The sequence below is a fragment of the Pseudophryne corroboree genome, chromosome 9, assembly GCF_028390025.1.
Source record: "Pseudophryne corroboree isolate aPseCor3 chromosome 9, aPseCor3.hap2, whole genome shotgun sequence".
Taxonomy (NCBI): Eukaryota; Metazoa; Chordata; class Amphibia; order Anura; family Myobatrachidae; genus Pseudophryne; species Pseudophryne corroboree.
In genome coordinates this window covers 96,757,754-96,773,161 of record NC_086452.1, presented here as the reverse complement: position 1 = coordinate 96,773,161, position 15,408 = coordinate 96,757,754, and the positions used below count along the sequence as shown (strand labels likewise).

Genomic DNA, 15,408 nt, shown 5'->3' with positions numbered 1-15,408 from the left:
ATTATTTCACCATGAAGCTAATTTACAATCTGAATCTTATGTTGTCTTTTTTATGTTTTCTTTAACAGCCCAGTACCAAAGGATCGGGATAAACTGTTCTTCAAGCTGAAGCAGGGGCTGGAGAAGAAAGTGGTGATCACTATCCAGCAGGTGTCAAACAAGGAGCTAGTGGTGGAGAGGTGAGGCCAGATTTGTACCATAAACTGCACATTGTGGGAATGATGAGTTGGGAGCAATGCAAACAGAGCAAGTAACTTTGTATGTGGAACAAACCAATGCGTGCAACTAGAGTCAATTTCTTTTCTTTTTTCTTTTGCATGCATGATAAATAGTGGCTGCTTCTGAACGTAACCCAAAACTACTGGATAGCTTTATTTTTACCCAGCAATGTTAGATTTGAGTTTGGATGCGCTCCTCTCACATCGAAACCTCCCTGCATATTTGAAATCTGCCCCACCTGCATTGCAACATCGTTTTACCAAGGCACAAAGTTATACCCTTTTCACACCAAATTTATAACCCGGGTTATTGCTGGTGCTACCTGCGTCGAAGTTTGGTGTGAAAGGGTCGTGTTACCCAGGAATCTGACCCTGGTGGCTACCAGGGTCGTACCCACCACCAACCCAAGTAGCCTGCAGAGTGTATGGTGTGAACCGGGTCATCTGACTTAGATCACTCTAAAAGTATACAGAGAGCCGGATCACCGGCGCTTGAAGATGATGTAATCTCCAAGCGCCGACGAAGGGAAGACCCGGCAATAACTTGGATCCAGCCTGCATTGTGAACGCGGCTTCAGGTAGCTGCACACGGCTTGAAACCATGTTCAATAAACCAAGTCAGACCAGGGTTTTTTGGTGCGAAAGGGGTATTACCGTGTTTCTTTCCTAATCATAATTCTTTTCATCTGTGTCGCTGCTATGCTGCGTCTCCTAATACACTGCAAATGGTTTAGCTTTATTTTTATCTTAAGGAGTCATATTTTTTTCTCACGGCGACCCTTGGTTAGATGTTGAATAGTCCTAGTGGGTTCAGTATGATTTACCGGTGGCCGTCAATATATAGACAGCTGCATTCTGGCCGCAGGTATGCTGACAGCGGGGCGAGCGCAAAGAGTCCCCTTGCGGGCTCACCACGCTGCAGGCTCTAAGGTGAGTTCAGCGAGCCCCAGGTCCTGTTCCAACTCTATGGGTGTCGTAGACAGCCGGCAAATTAAACGTATACCGTCATAATAAATGCTCTGTTAATGTTTGGAACAGCTCAGCTTACTTGTGCATGGCGGTAATTCAGATCTGATCGCTGGGCAGCAATATTTGCAACCCTGCGATCAGATAGTCGCCGCCTACAGGGGGAGTGTATTTTCGCTGTGCAAGTCGATTTTGTGCAGTCTTTGCGCAGCCCAGGATTTACTCAGCCACTGCGATCATTTACTCAGCCGCCGCAACGTCAAATCCGGTCCTGCCTCAGCCGCAGGACCGGATTTGACGTCGGACACCCTCCCTTCAAACGCTTGGACACGCCTGCGTTTTTCCAGACACTCCCTGAAAACAGTCAGTTGACACCCAGAAACGCCCTCTTCCTGTCAATCTCCTTGCAAACGCCTGTGCGAAAAGGATCCTTTGCACAAACCCGTCGCTGGCCGGCGATCCGCTTCGTGGCCGTCTGTCGCGACTGGGCATTGCGGTTCATACGCATGCGCAGTTTGGTTCTGATCACCCGCTGTACGAGAACGCACAGCAGCAATCAGGTCTGAATTGCCCCCCATGTTATATAAGCACTGCAGTATATACCAACCCCCTATGATGTCATTAATTGATTTCCATATCTTTTCAGCTGGAAATTCCAAAGCCAAACGTTTTAGAAAAGAATTCACAAATTATTGTAGTCACCTGAATGTAGATGCGTTCCACCTTGAAGCATATGGCCTCATACACAATATATAGGCAGATTTAAGAACAAGTGATATTCTTGTTATTACTAGTTACAAATGGTGCTGATTGGCTGGATTACCACTTATCTTTCATAACTAGTGATAACAAAAATATTACTCGTTAATAAATCTGCTCCATAATTTATTATGCCACTATAATATTTATAATACTTTAGATTCTCTATTTGTTTTATTTATTTATTTTGCTGTAAAATTAGCCCTCTTCATTGTCTTTTAGGTGATATCGAAACCATCCTCTCAGATGTGCAATATGAGAGTATTATTCAGAAATGACTCTCAGTACTACATATGTATCAGTGTAAAGCATGACCTGTGTATTAGTACAGCCCATTAAGTAGCATGTCATGCCTGGTGTGTTAGTAAAGTGTGTTCTACGTAGCCAGAATATTAATTGTGCCATGGAGCCTGTGAAGCCATTGTTATTACAGCTTCATGTGGAAGTTGTTAATATCTTGATATATAGCCTTAATCTGGGTATACACTGTGTGTTATATCATTTATACAGGTTGAGTATCCCTTATCCAAAATGCTTGGGACCAGAGGAATTTTGGATATCGTATTTTTCCGTATTTTGGAATAATTGCCTACCATAATGAGATACAGATGTAGCCACCTTTATCTTGACTGGCTGAGGCGTTTGTCCCGATCGAGCATACGCAGCGTAGGGAGGCGCGCCTAGTCACAGAGAGGCGTACCTAATCGCACGGAGGCAGATAGAGCGTTTGGCGTTACCTTTACGTGTAATACCTGCGATCATCCACCAGATGTCTCCTTTTACAATCACCACTGCGCATGCGTGTGGTCTCCCGTAAAATACAATACTGAAATATATAATAAGGACTACTTTACTAAGCGTCTCATTACGCTGCATACAGTAAATACTCATTACGCTGCATTATTTAATACAGTAAATACTCATTATGCTGCATTATTTAATACAGTATATACGGTACAGACGCAAATAGTACAGCATACAGTATATGATCCATCTACAGTACTTTATGAATATGTGAGCGTCCAAGTCCCGCAGACAAAACAACATAAAACCAGTAGTTTACACTGTCGCAAATGGACGTGTTAGAAGTTCACTATTGCCTCTTGAGATTAGGAATTTTGTACAGTATGTTAGCGTCCTAATCCCATAGCCATTACAGCATAATCAAAACCAATGGATTTATTCATCTGTCTGCGGCGAAGTGGTGAAGTGTTCCGCTTCCTATACTCAGAGTCCCGAGTTAGATTTCTAAAGTACGAATGCATGTTAGTTTTTTCCAGACACTTTATTATTTTTTTATTCACATAAACCAGGGCAAAGCTGCAGGAGCGGTTCTGTTAAGGTTCTATGCACCATACAGTACACATACAATTCTGTAGCAGGGCAGACTCAATTGAAATGGCTACCACCTATGACTCCTTGCTCCACGGAGGCCCTAGGCTACGGAGCAAGTAACAGTCCAGATTGTGCAGGCTATGGGGCAATGCTGAAGGAGCGTCACAATCCCCTAGCTAAAATACACAGGGGCGATAGGACTAAGCGAGGTATATGCACATAACGATACACTGCAAAGTTCCCCATGGTTTTAATTATGCCTTTTCTTTGAACACAGTATTTTCGACTGCCTCGCCCTACACCCATCCCACTTTCCCCTTCCCCCCTGGGAGCCTGCAATGTACATGCAGTAGACAGGGAGGGAGTTCCGATCAGGTTACAAGACGTGCAACAGTATACTACTGTATGTAGGAAAATCCCCCGCCCACTCTGATTTATGTGAAACCTGTGTGCACCCTTCCATTGAATGTATAACAAAGAAAAAAAATAATAATAAAGTGAATGTTACAGGAACACATTAAAAAAAGGTTGGCACTTCCTTCCCATTGGTGTTGGTTTATGCCTTAGGGGACTCGGACGCAAATACTTGTATTTGAAAAGCACGTATTTTCCACTGCCTCTCCCTACCCCCATTGCCCTTCCCCCCTGGGAGCCTGCACAGGTCATGCAGTGGACAGGGAGGGAGTTCAGGTCAGGTACAATACACAAATGCCGACAATCTACAGTACTGTGTTGCTCAGTTAGTTGCGTCGGAATACACTAGTTTATACTCATTACCGCTGTGTATTTGTATATAGCGGAATGAATCGCTGCTGCAGATTTACTTTGATTTATGTGAAACCTGTGTGCACCCTTTCATTGAATGTATAACAAAGAAAAACAATAATAAAGTGAATGTCACGGAAACATATAAAAAAAAAAGGTTGGCACTTTGGGACTCAAAGCTGGGACTCTCAGTGTGGGATGTAAGAGCCTTCATCGCTAGGTTGATATGGAAGAGGAGACAATTAGCTACCAGAGGGTACCAACTCCAAGTTTCTGTGACCCCCACAAGGCTCATGGCAAGCGTCGGAACCCATGGTGGGTCTGAATTAACGGGCCCATTATAGTCTATGGGAAAATGAGTCCACTTTGCGTACTGATATCTCTGGTTCTGGGTGTCCCAGAGACTCGGGACTGGTACCATTTAAAAGAGGAGACTCTTGGCTTTCAGGGCAGACCAACAACTAGTTTATGTGACACTGGAAAGGGAAACAGTAAGCAACCGTATATCGGGTCCCCTCCAGTTGTCCGCCTAGCTTGCACAGGATGCAGGGTTTCTGGCTAGCTAGGAAATACTGTACAGAAATGCTAAGCATGGTAATTTGACATCCAGGAACATAGGGAGGAGTTTATCTCTCTCCATTATACTTAGAAAAATTACACTTGCCACTGTACGTTACAAGCTGTTCGTGCTAATTAGTACAATAGTAGAACATACTGTACAGAGATACTAAGTACAGTGATTTGGCATCCACAAACTTAGGGAGGAGCTTTAATCTCTCTCCATTGTAATCTTTCTAAGCATAATGGAGAGAGATAAAAGCTCCTCCCTAAATTCCTGGATGCCAAATTGCCATCCAGAGTATCGCTGTACTCTATGTTCTACTAGTGTACTAATTAGCACGAACAGCTTGTAACATACAGTGGCAAGTTTAATATTTCTATGTATAATGGAGAGAGATAAAAGCTCCCCAGTAAGTTCCTGGATGCCACATCACTGTACTTAGTATCTCTGTACAGTATTTTCTGTTAGGGTACTAATTAGCTGTTCGTGCTAATTAGTACCCTAATAGAACATACTGTACAGAGATACTAAGGTCGGTGATTTGGTATCCAGGAACTTACTGAGGAGCTTTTATCTCTCTCCATTATACATAGAAAGATTAAACTTGCCGCTGTATGTTAGAAGCTGTTCGTGCTAATTAGTACCCTAATAGAACATACTGTACGGAGATACTACAGACAGTGATTTGGCATCCAGGAACTTAGGGAGGAGCTTTTATCTCTCTCCAATATACTTAGAAAGATTACAACGGAGAGAGATAAAAGCTCCTCCCTAAGGTTCCTGGATGCCAAATCACTGTCTGTAGTATATCTATACAGTATGTTCTACTAGTGTACTAATTAGCACGAGCAGCTTGTAACATACAGTGGCAGTTTTGATCTTTCTATGTATAATGTAGAGAGATAAAAGCTCCTCCCTCAGTTCCTGGTTGCCAAATCACCATCCTTAGTCTCTCTGTATAGTATTTTCTATTAGGGTACTAATTAGCACGAACAGCTAATTAGTACCCTAATAGAAAATACTGTACAGAGATACTAAGTATAGTGATGTGGCATCCAGGAACTTACTGAGGAGCTTTTATCTCTCTCCATTATACATAGAAAGATTAATCTTGCCACTGTACGTTACAAGCTGTTCGTGCTAATTAGTACACTAGTAGAACATACTGTACAGAGATACTACATACAGTGATTTGGCATCCAGGAACCTTAGGGAGGAGCTTTTATCTCTCTCCATTATGCTTAGAAAGATTACAATGGAGAGAGAATAAAGCTCCTCCCTAAGTTCGTGGATGCCAAATCACTGTACTTAGTATCTCTGTACAGTATGTTCTACTAGTGTACTAATTAGCACGAACAGCTTGTAACGTACAGTGGCAAGTTTAATCTTTCTATGTATAATATAGAGAGATAAAAGCTCCTCCCTAGGTTCCTGGTTGCCAAATCACCGTCCTTAGTATCTCTGTATAGTATTTTCTATTAGGGTACTAATTAGCACGAACAGCTAATTAGTACCCTAATAGAAAATACTGTACAGAGATACTAAGTATAGTGATGTGGCATCCAGGAACTTACTGAGGAGCTATTATCTCTCTCCATTATACATAGAAAGGTTAATCTTGCCACTGTAGGTTACAAGCTGTTCGTGCTATTTAGTACACTAGTAGAACATAGAGTACAGCGATACTCTGGACAGCAATTTGGCATCCAGGAATTTAGGGAGGAGCTTTTATCTCTCTCCATTATACTTAGATAGATTACAATGGAGAGATTAAAGCTCCTCCCTAAGTTCGTGGATGCCAAATCACTGTACTTAGTATCTCTGTACAGTATGTTCTACTAGTGTACTAATTAGCACGAACAGCTTGTAACGTACAGTGGCAGTTTTGATCTTTCTATGTATAATGTAGAGAGATAAAAGCTCCTCCCTAGGTTCCTGGTTGCCAAATCACCGTCCTTAGTATCTCTGTATAGTATTTTCTATTAGGGTACTAATTAGCACGAACAGCTAATTAGTACCCTAATAGAAAATACTGTACAGAGATACTAAGTATAGTGATGTGGCATCCAGGAACTTACTGAGGAGCTATTATCTCTCTCCATTATACATAGAAAGGTTAATCTTGCCACTGTAGGTTACAAGCTGTTCGTGCTATTTAGTACACTAGTAGAACATAGAGTACAGCGATACTCTGGACAGCAATTTGGCATCCAGGAATTTAGGGAGGAGCTTTTATCTCTCTCCATTATACTTAGATAGATTACAATGGAGAGATTAAAGCTCCTCCCTAAGTTTGTGGATGCCAAATCACTGTACTTAGTATCTCTGTACAGTATGTTCTACTAGTGTACTAATTAGCACGAACAGCTTGTAACATACAGTGGCAATTTTAATCTTTCTATGTATAATATAGAGAGATAAAAGCTCCTCCCTAAGTTCCTGGTTGCCAAATCACCATCCTTAGTATCTTTGCATAGTATTTTCTATTAGGGTACTAATTAGCACGAACAGCTTGTAACGTACAGTGGCAATTGTAATCTTACTATGTATAATATAGAGAGATAAATGCTCCTCCCTAAGTTCCTGGTTGCCAAATCACCATCCTTAGTATCTCTGCATAGTATTTTCTATTAGGGTACTAATTAGCACAAACAGCTAATTGGTACCCTAATAGAACATACTGTACAGAGATACTAAGTATGGTGATTTTGTATCCAGGAACTTATTGAGGAGCTTTTATCTCTCTCCATTATACATAGAAAGATTAAACTTGCCGCTGTACGTTACAAGCTGTTCGTGCTAATTAGTACCCTAATAGAACATACTGTACAGAGATACGAAGTATGGTGATTTGGCATCCAGTTAAAAGCTGTTCGTGCTAATTAGTATACTAGTAGAACATACTGTACAGAGATACTAAGAATGGTGATTTGGCATCTGGGATCTTCCAGAGGAGCTTTTATCTCTCTCCATTTTACATAGAAAGATTAAACTTTCCGCTGTACTTTACAAGCTGTCCATGCTAATTAGTACCCTAATTGAAAATACTATACAGAGATACTAAAGACGGTTATTTGGCACCCAGGAATTTAGGGAGGAGCTTTTATCTCTCTCCATTATACTTAGAAAGATTACAATGGAGAGAGATAAAAGCTCCTCCCTAAGTTCGTGGATGCCAAATCACTGTCCTTAGTATCTCTGTACAGTATGTTCTACTAGTGTACTAATTAGCACAAACAGCTTGTAACGTACAGTGGCAAGTGTAATTTTTCTAAGTATAATGGAGTGAGATAAAAACTCCTCCCTATGTTCCTGGATGTCAAATTACCATGCTTAGCATTTCTGTACAGTATTTCCTATCTAGCCAGAAACCCTGTATCCTGTGCAAGCTAGGCGGACAACTGGAGGGGACCCGAAACACGGTTGCTTCCCGTTTCCTTTTCCAGTGTCACATAAACTAGTGGTTGGTCTGCCCCGAAAGCCAAGAGTCTCCTCTTTTGTATGGTACCAGTCCTGAGTCTCTGGGACACCCAGAACCAGAGATATCAGTATGCAAAGTGGACCCATTTTCCCATAGACTATAATGGGACCGTTAATTCAGACCCACCATAGGTTCCGACGCTTGCCATGAGCCTTGTGGGGGTCACAGAAACTTGGGGTTGGTACCCTCCGGTAGCTAATTGTCTCCCCTTCCATACCAACCTAGTGATGAAGGCTCCCACCTCCCATGCTGAGAGTCACAAAGTGCCAACCTTTTTTTTTCTATGTTCCCGTGACATTCACTTTATTATTTTTTTTCTTTGTTGTACATTCAATGAAAGGGTACACACAGGTTTCACATAAATCAAAGTAAATCTGCAGCAGCGATTCATTCCGCTATATACAAATACACAGCGGTAATGAGTATAAATTAGTGTATTCCAACGCAACTAACTGAGCAACACAGTACTGTAGATCGTCAGCATTTGTGTATTGTACCTGATCTGAACTCCCTCCCTGTCCACTGCATGACCTGTGCAGGCTCCCAGGGGGGAAGGGCGATGGGGGTAGGGAGAGGCGGTGGAATACACTGTGCTTTTGAAATACAAGTATTAACGTCCGAGTCCCCTAAGGCATAAACCAACACCAATGGGAAGGAAGTGCCAACCTTTTTTTAATGTGTTCCTGTAACATTCACTTTATTATTATTATTATTTTTCTTTGTTATACATTCAATGGAAGGGTGCACACAGGTTTCACATAAATCAGAGTGGGCGGTGGATTTTCCTACATACAGTAGTATACTGTTGCACATGTCTTGTAACCTGATCGGAACTCCCTCCCTGTCTACTGCATGTACTTTGCAGGCTCCCAGGGGGGGAAGGGGAAAGTGGGATGGGGGTAGGGTGAGGCAGTGGAAAATACCGTGTTCAAAGAAAAGGCATAATCAAAACCATGGGGAACTTTGCGGTGTATCGTTATGCGCAAAGACCTCACTTATCCCTATCACCCCTGTGTATTTTAGCTAGGGGATTCTGACGCTCCTTCAGCATTGCCCCGTGACCTACCAAATCTGTGCTGTTACTTGCTCCATAGACGAGGGCCTCCATTGGGCGAGGAGACACAGGCGGTAGCCATTTCAATTGAGTCTGCCCTGCTATAGAATTGTATGTATACCATATGGTGCATAGACCCTAAACAGTACAACTGCTCCTGCAGCTTTGCCCTAGTTTACGTGAATAACTCCCTCCCTGTCTACTGCATGACCTGTGCAGGATCCCAGTGGGGAAGGGCGATGGGCAAGCGGGAGGCGGTGGAAAATACTGTGCTTTTGAAATGCAAGTACTGTATGAGTCTGAGTCCCCAGTAGCCTCCTGCTAGCCTATTGCCCTTCCCCCCTGGGAGCCTGCACAGATCATGCAGTAGACAGGGAGGGAATTCAGGTCATGTGCAATACACAAACGCCGAATATCTACTGTATAGTACTGTTTTGCTCACAGTAGCGTCAGAATACACTCATTTCTACTCATTCCCGCTGTTTAGTTGCATTTAGCGTAAAGAATCGCTCCTGCAGATGTACTCTGATTTATATGTAACTTGTGTGCACCTTTCCATTGACTGTCTTACAATGTAGATAAAATAATACAGTGTATTATTACAATAAAAAAAAAAAAAAAGAAGGCACATCACGTCTCGAACCCTGGACCCCCAGCGTGGGAGGTGGGAGCCTTCACCCCTAGCCCACGACGCCTCATGAGAGACTCCCAATTTCATGTGTGAAAGTACTGCAAACAGCGCCCGGCCCCCACCCCATTGGTGTTGGTTTATGCCTTAGAGGACTCGGACGCTCGCATTTGTAAAGCACGGTATTTTCCACCGCCTCCTGCTAGCCTATTGCCCTTCCCCCCTGGGAGCCTGCACAGATCATGCAGTAGACAGGGAGGGAATTCAGGTCATGTGCAATACACAAACGCCGAATATCTACTGTATAGTACTGTTTTGCTCACTTAGTAGCGTCAGAATACACTCATTTCTACTCATTGCCGTTGTGCAGTTGCATTTAGCGTAAAGAATCGCTCCTGCAGATGTACTTTGATTTATGTGAAACCTGTGTGCATCCTTCCATTGGATGTATTAGAGAGAAAAATTTTTTTTTTAAAATGAATGTTACGGGAACACATAAAAAAAATGGTTGGCATTTCCTTCCCATTGGTGTTGGTTTACAGTATGCCGTAGTGGACTCGGACGCTCATGTAATTGCATTTCAAAGGCACAGTACAGTATTTCCCATCGTCTCCCCCTACCCCCATCACCCTTCCCCCCCTGGGAGCCTGCACAGGGAGGGAATTCAGGTCATGTGCAATACACAAACGCTGAAGATCTACAGTACTGTTTTGCTCAGTTAGTAGCGTCAGAATACCCTCATTTCATTCCCGCTGTTTAGTTGCATTTAGCGTAAAGAATCACTCCTGCAGATGTACTCTGATTTATATGTAACTTGTGTGCACCTTTCCATTGACTGTCTTACAATGTAGATAAAATAATACAGTGTATTATTACAATAAAAAAAAAAAAAGAAGGCACATCACGTCTCGAACCCAGGACCCCCAGCGTGGGAGCCTTCACCCCTAGCCCACGACGCCTCATGAGAGACTCCCAATTTCATGTGTGAAAGTACTGCAAACAGCGCCCGGCCCATTGGTGTTGGTTTATGCCTTAGAGGACTCGGACGCTCGCATTTGTAAAGCACGGTATTTTCCACCGCCTCCTGCTAGCTACTGTAGCCCTCCATTCCCAGACGCTCATGTATTTTAAAAGCACGGTGTTTATACATTGTCCTGTACATTCTTCCTTATACACAATTACTGTAGTTGCGTCTCCATACACATACAGTACTCCATACAGTATTGCCAGAGCTGTAGATCAATCCGCCGCTATACTGTACGATCGAAAGTACTGGATTAGTGGAGCATTAGCCACACAGTGGTGGAGATGTGTAATGCATGATGAGTATCTAGATCGCCTCAACGCGCCTACCTGTGATTAAACTCAGCTATCGCCTTAGCGTGACTAAACGCCCGTCTCGGCGGAGAAACAGTCAAGATAAAGGTGGCTACATCTGTATCATGGTGATAGGACCTAAATCTAAGCACAGAATGCATTTGTTACATATACACCTTATACACACAGCCTGAAGGTCATTTTAGCCAATATTTTTTATAACTTTGTGCATTAAACAAAGTGTCTCTACATTCACACAATTCATTTATGTTTCATATACACCTTATACACACAGCCAGATGGTCATTTAATAGAATATTTTTAATAACTTTGAGTATTAAACAAAGTTTGTGTACATTGAGCCATCAAAAAACAAAGGTTTCACTATCTCACTCTCACTCAAAAAAGGTCCGTATTTCGGAATATTCCGTAATTCGGAATATGTGGATATGGGATACTCAACCTGTATAACCAATCAACAATATATCGTTAAGTATGTACACCCGATATATCTGTGAATTGCGTTATTCACAGACATATCACATTGGTCATGCAGCAGGACAGATGCAGCTACATGTACTAGTGTGTGCAGACAACTGGCCAGTTGACCCATATGCCAGCCGCAGGAACTGCCGACAATGACATTACAACTGGGTGGGCATATTTAAATGTCTGCCCACTTGTGTTGTCTGAGCAGACATATCTTGCTCCTAAAGTGTGTATGCTTAACTGAATTGTCCGCTCGGTCAGCAAGTCAGTCGTTAATCTGTGCACCCAGCCTTAATGTGTGTACACACTGGCCGATATTTATTTATTTATTAACAGTTTCTTATATAGCGCCGCAAATTCCGTTGCGCTTTACAACTAGACACAATTAGAAGACAAAACTGGGTAAAAACAAACAGTCATAGGAGGTAGGAGGGCCCTGCTCGCAAGCTTACAATCTATGGTGAAATAAGCATTGATACACAAGGATAGGTGCTATCTAGTGCATAGTTGTCCACCAGATTGTAAAGGCAGTGATGAACTAGGGTCACGAGGAAAGGAGACTGGATAGGAAAGCTATGAAGGTAATGTTAGCGGTTCTGGAATTTGATAAGCCTGTCTGAATAGGTGAGTTTTCAGGGAACGCTTGAAGGTTTGAAGACTAGAGGAGAGTCTTATTGTACACGGTAGGGCATTCCACAGAGTTGGTGCAGCCCGAAGAAAGTCCTGTAATCGTGCATGGGAGCAAGTAATGAGTGTGGATGAGAGACGTAGATCTTGTGAAGAGCTAAGGGGCCGGGTTGGGAGAAATTTTGAGATAAGCGAAGAGATGTATGTTGGTGTAGTATGGTTAAAAGCCTTGTGTGTAAGTAACAGTATTTTATATTGAATACGGTAGAATACAGGTAACCAATGGAGGGACTGACAAAGTGGGTCTGCAGACGATGAATGTCTAGCAAGGAATATTAGCCTTGCAGCAGCATTCAGAATGTAATGGTGAGAGTCTCTTCTTAGTAAGACCAGTAAGAAGACTATTGCAATAATCAATGCAGGAGATGAGAGCATGGATTAGAGTTTTAGCAGTGTCTTGTGTAAGTTATTATCGTAATTTGGATATGTTTCTTAGATGCATGTAACATGATTTTGAGACAGATTGAATGTGGGGAGCAAAGGACAGTTCTGAGATAAGGATGACACCTAGGCAGCGAGCTTGTGGTGTAGGGTTGATTGTAGAGTTCTCAACAGTAATAGAAATATCAGGTTGGTAACTGCTATTGGCCGGTGGAGATATAAGTAACTCTGTTTTGGAAATATTAAGTTTGAGGTGACGAGATGACATCCAAGATGAAATGCCAGAGGCATTCAGTGACCCTGACCAATACAGATAGAGACAAATCAGGGGAGTATAGATAGATTTGAGTATCATCTGCGTCCAGATGATACTGAAATCCAAAAGAGCTGATTAGTTTCCCAAGAGATGAGGTATAGATTGAGGAAAGCAGAGGACCTGAGACTGAGCCCTGCGGTACTCCAACTGAAAGAGGTAGCGAAGAGGAGGTGGATTCAGAGTAACGGACACTGAAAGAGCGATTAGATAGGATAAGAACCAAGTAAGGGCTGTGTCCTGAAGACCTAGGGATTGTAGTGTTTGTATGAGAAGAGAGTGGTCAACAGTGTCAAAAGCAGCAGAGAGATCTAGAAGAATAAGTAGTGAGTAATGGCCTTTAGACTTTGCAGTGACTAGATCATTCACTACTTTAGTCAGTGCTGTGTCTGTGGAGTGTTGGGAGCGAAAGCCTGATTGATGTGGGTCCAATAAGTTCTATGAGTTAAGAAAGTGTGTGAGGCGAGTGTAGGCAAGTTTCTCAAGTAGCTTGGAGAGACATGGGAGCTGAGAGATGGGACCGTAGTTTGAGAGAGAGTTAGGGTCAGAATTTCGTTTTTTTAGAATGTGAGTAATCACTGCATGCTTGGACAGTGAAGGAAAGATACCAGTAGAGAGAGAGAGATTACAGATGTTATTTAAGGTTGGGATGAGCACAGGAGACAGAGCTTTATTTATTTGTGAGGGTATAGGATCAAGAGGAGAGGTAGTAGAGTAGCAGGATGAGAAGAGTGTTGATACTTTATCTTCACTTGTGGTATCAAATGAAGAGAAAGTGCCAGAGGGTTCAGATAAGGAATTGAGTAGGTTACTGGTTGAGGAAGAGCATACCATTTCATCTCGGATCTTATCAATCCTGTCCTTGAAGTAGAAAGCAAGATCTTGTGCCTTGATAGTGGCTGGCGGGTTGGGTGAAGGATATATCTGACGTTCAATTGAACGGCCTATATATTGATGGTCCGTCAGCCAGTGTGTACCAGCAATATGTCTGGGAAAAAAGTAATTCACAGACATATCGCGTCTGCCCTGCAGCACAGCTGATGGCCGATATATCTACAGCTATATTTGCGCATTGTGCTGTGTACACGGGCAGTCAGCCAACCGACCGCACACTTGCTGCACAAGCCAGCAGTGACTGACAGAGCGACTGGGTGGGCGCATGTAATAGCCCACCCAGTTTGTGATGTCAGTCATGACGGATCGGGCAGTGTGTATGCACAACACACTGCCTGATCCACCTATAGATATATCTGCAGATCAATTGATCTGCAGATATATCTATAATTGTGTACCTGGCATTAGATTTAATACTTGGCTTTCAAATCACACACAAGGTTATTTTTCTTTCAGGTCTCCTTATTAACCACACACAAACAAACATCTCTTTAGCGGTAACTATATCGGTCGGCCTGTCCATCGGGTTAAGTCACAGCAACTAATTACATAGAGCCTGTCATTGGTTGCTTTCTCTTCTATGAATATAAGTAGCCAGTTGGCGTTCACAAAAGATCAAAAACAGGGTGTAACTTAAAAACAGGATCCGGTTAGGATCCCTGTGGTTGGGATCTCGGCAGTCAGAATACCGACATCGGCATCCGGTCTCCAGCCCTGCACCCAAATCCCGACATCCGGGACCCCGATAGAGCACCCACGGCCACGCAGGAGAGATAAGCCGCGTAGTGGTGTTAGGTTTAGGCTGCACCCCGGGGGGATGGGGTTAGGTTTAGGCTGCGTGGAGGGGGTGAGGGTAGGGGTTAGGTTTAGACACCCCCAGGAGGAGGGTTACGCTGCGACTACGGGGGGGGTAGGGAGTATTAGGTTTAAGCTGCGGTAGGGGGGGGAAGTAGCATTAAGCACCGCCGGGGAGGGTGGGGGTTAGGGTTAGGCTATGTGTGGGGGCGCGTTGGAGATGGTTAAGTATAGGGTACGGTAAGGGAGGGTTAGGGGGCCAGGGAAGAAGTATACTAACTTTCTCCTTTCGGGATTCTGAACATCGGGGCGCCGACAGCTGGCATCCCAACCTCAGGCAAATCAATCCCAACCTCCTAAAAACAATTAATGCTGCTGGAAACGCACAACAAAATGCAGAATCATTTAGTATCATCATTTCGTTCTGGAATACGGTTAAAAAAATCAAACTCACTTGTTTGGCAAGAAATGGATTAAATTGGGGTGGAAATGGTATAAGGATGTGACCTTCTTTAAGATGTTTCTACTTTGAGGATTCTTTTTTCTTTTCTTTTTTCTTTTTTTGCTGAATTGACTGAAATTGTTAAAATCTTTCTTCGATTTTTTTTTTTTTGTGTTTTCTCATTTGTAAAGATGTGCCTCACCTTTCCATACAGTTCACATATTTAGGAATTTACGTAATTATTCTTAAGGGCCAATAGAAATAGAGTCAAGTTCATTCATCATTTAAAGTTATCTTAAAATATTCCTTAGTGGACCTGTGG

The 15,408-nt window shown here is 42.9% G+C and overlaps 1 protein-coding gene across 3 annotated transcripts in view; it reads left to right on the top strand.

Moving 5' to 3' along the window:
- RABGAP1L (RAB GTPase activating protein 1 like) overlaps positions 1-15,408 on the top strand; it is a 690,515-nt gene that overhangs the window by 139,493 nt on the left and 535,614 nt on the right. For all 3 annotated transcript variants that reach the window (XM_063939666.1, XM_063939667.1, XM_063939668.1), the window contains exon 7: positions 69-179. In XM_063939666.1, the coding sequence (XP_063795736.1) occupies positions 69-179 (111 nt within the window). The remainder of the gene's footprint in view (positions 1-68; positions 180-15,408) is intronic.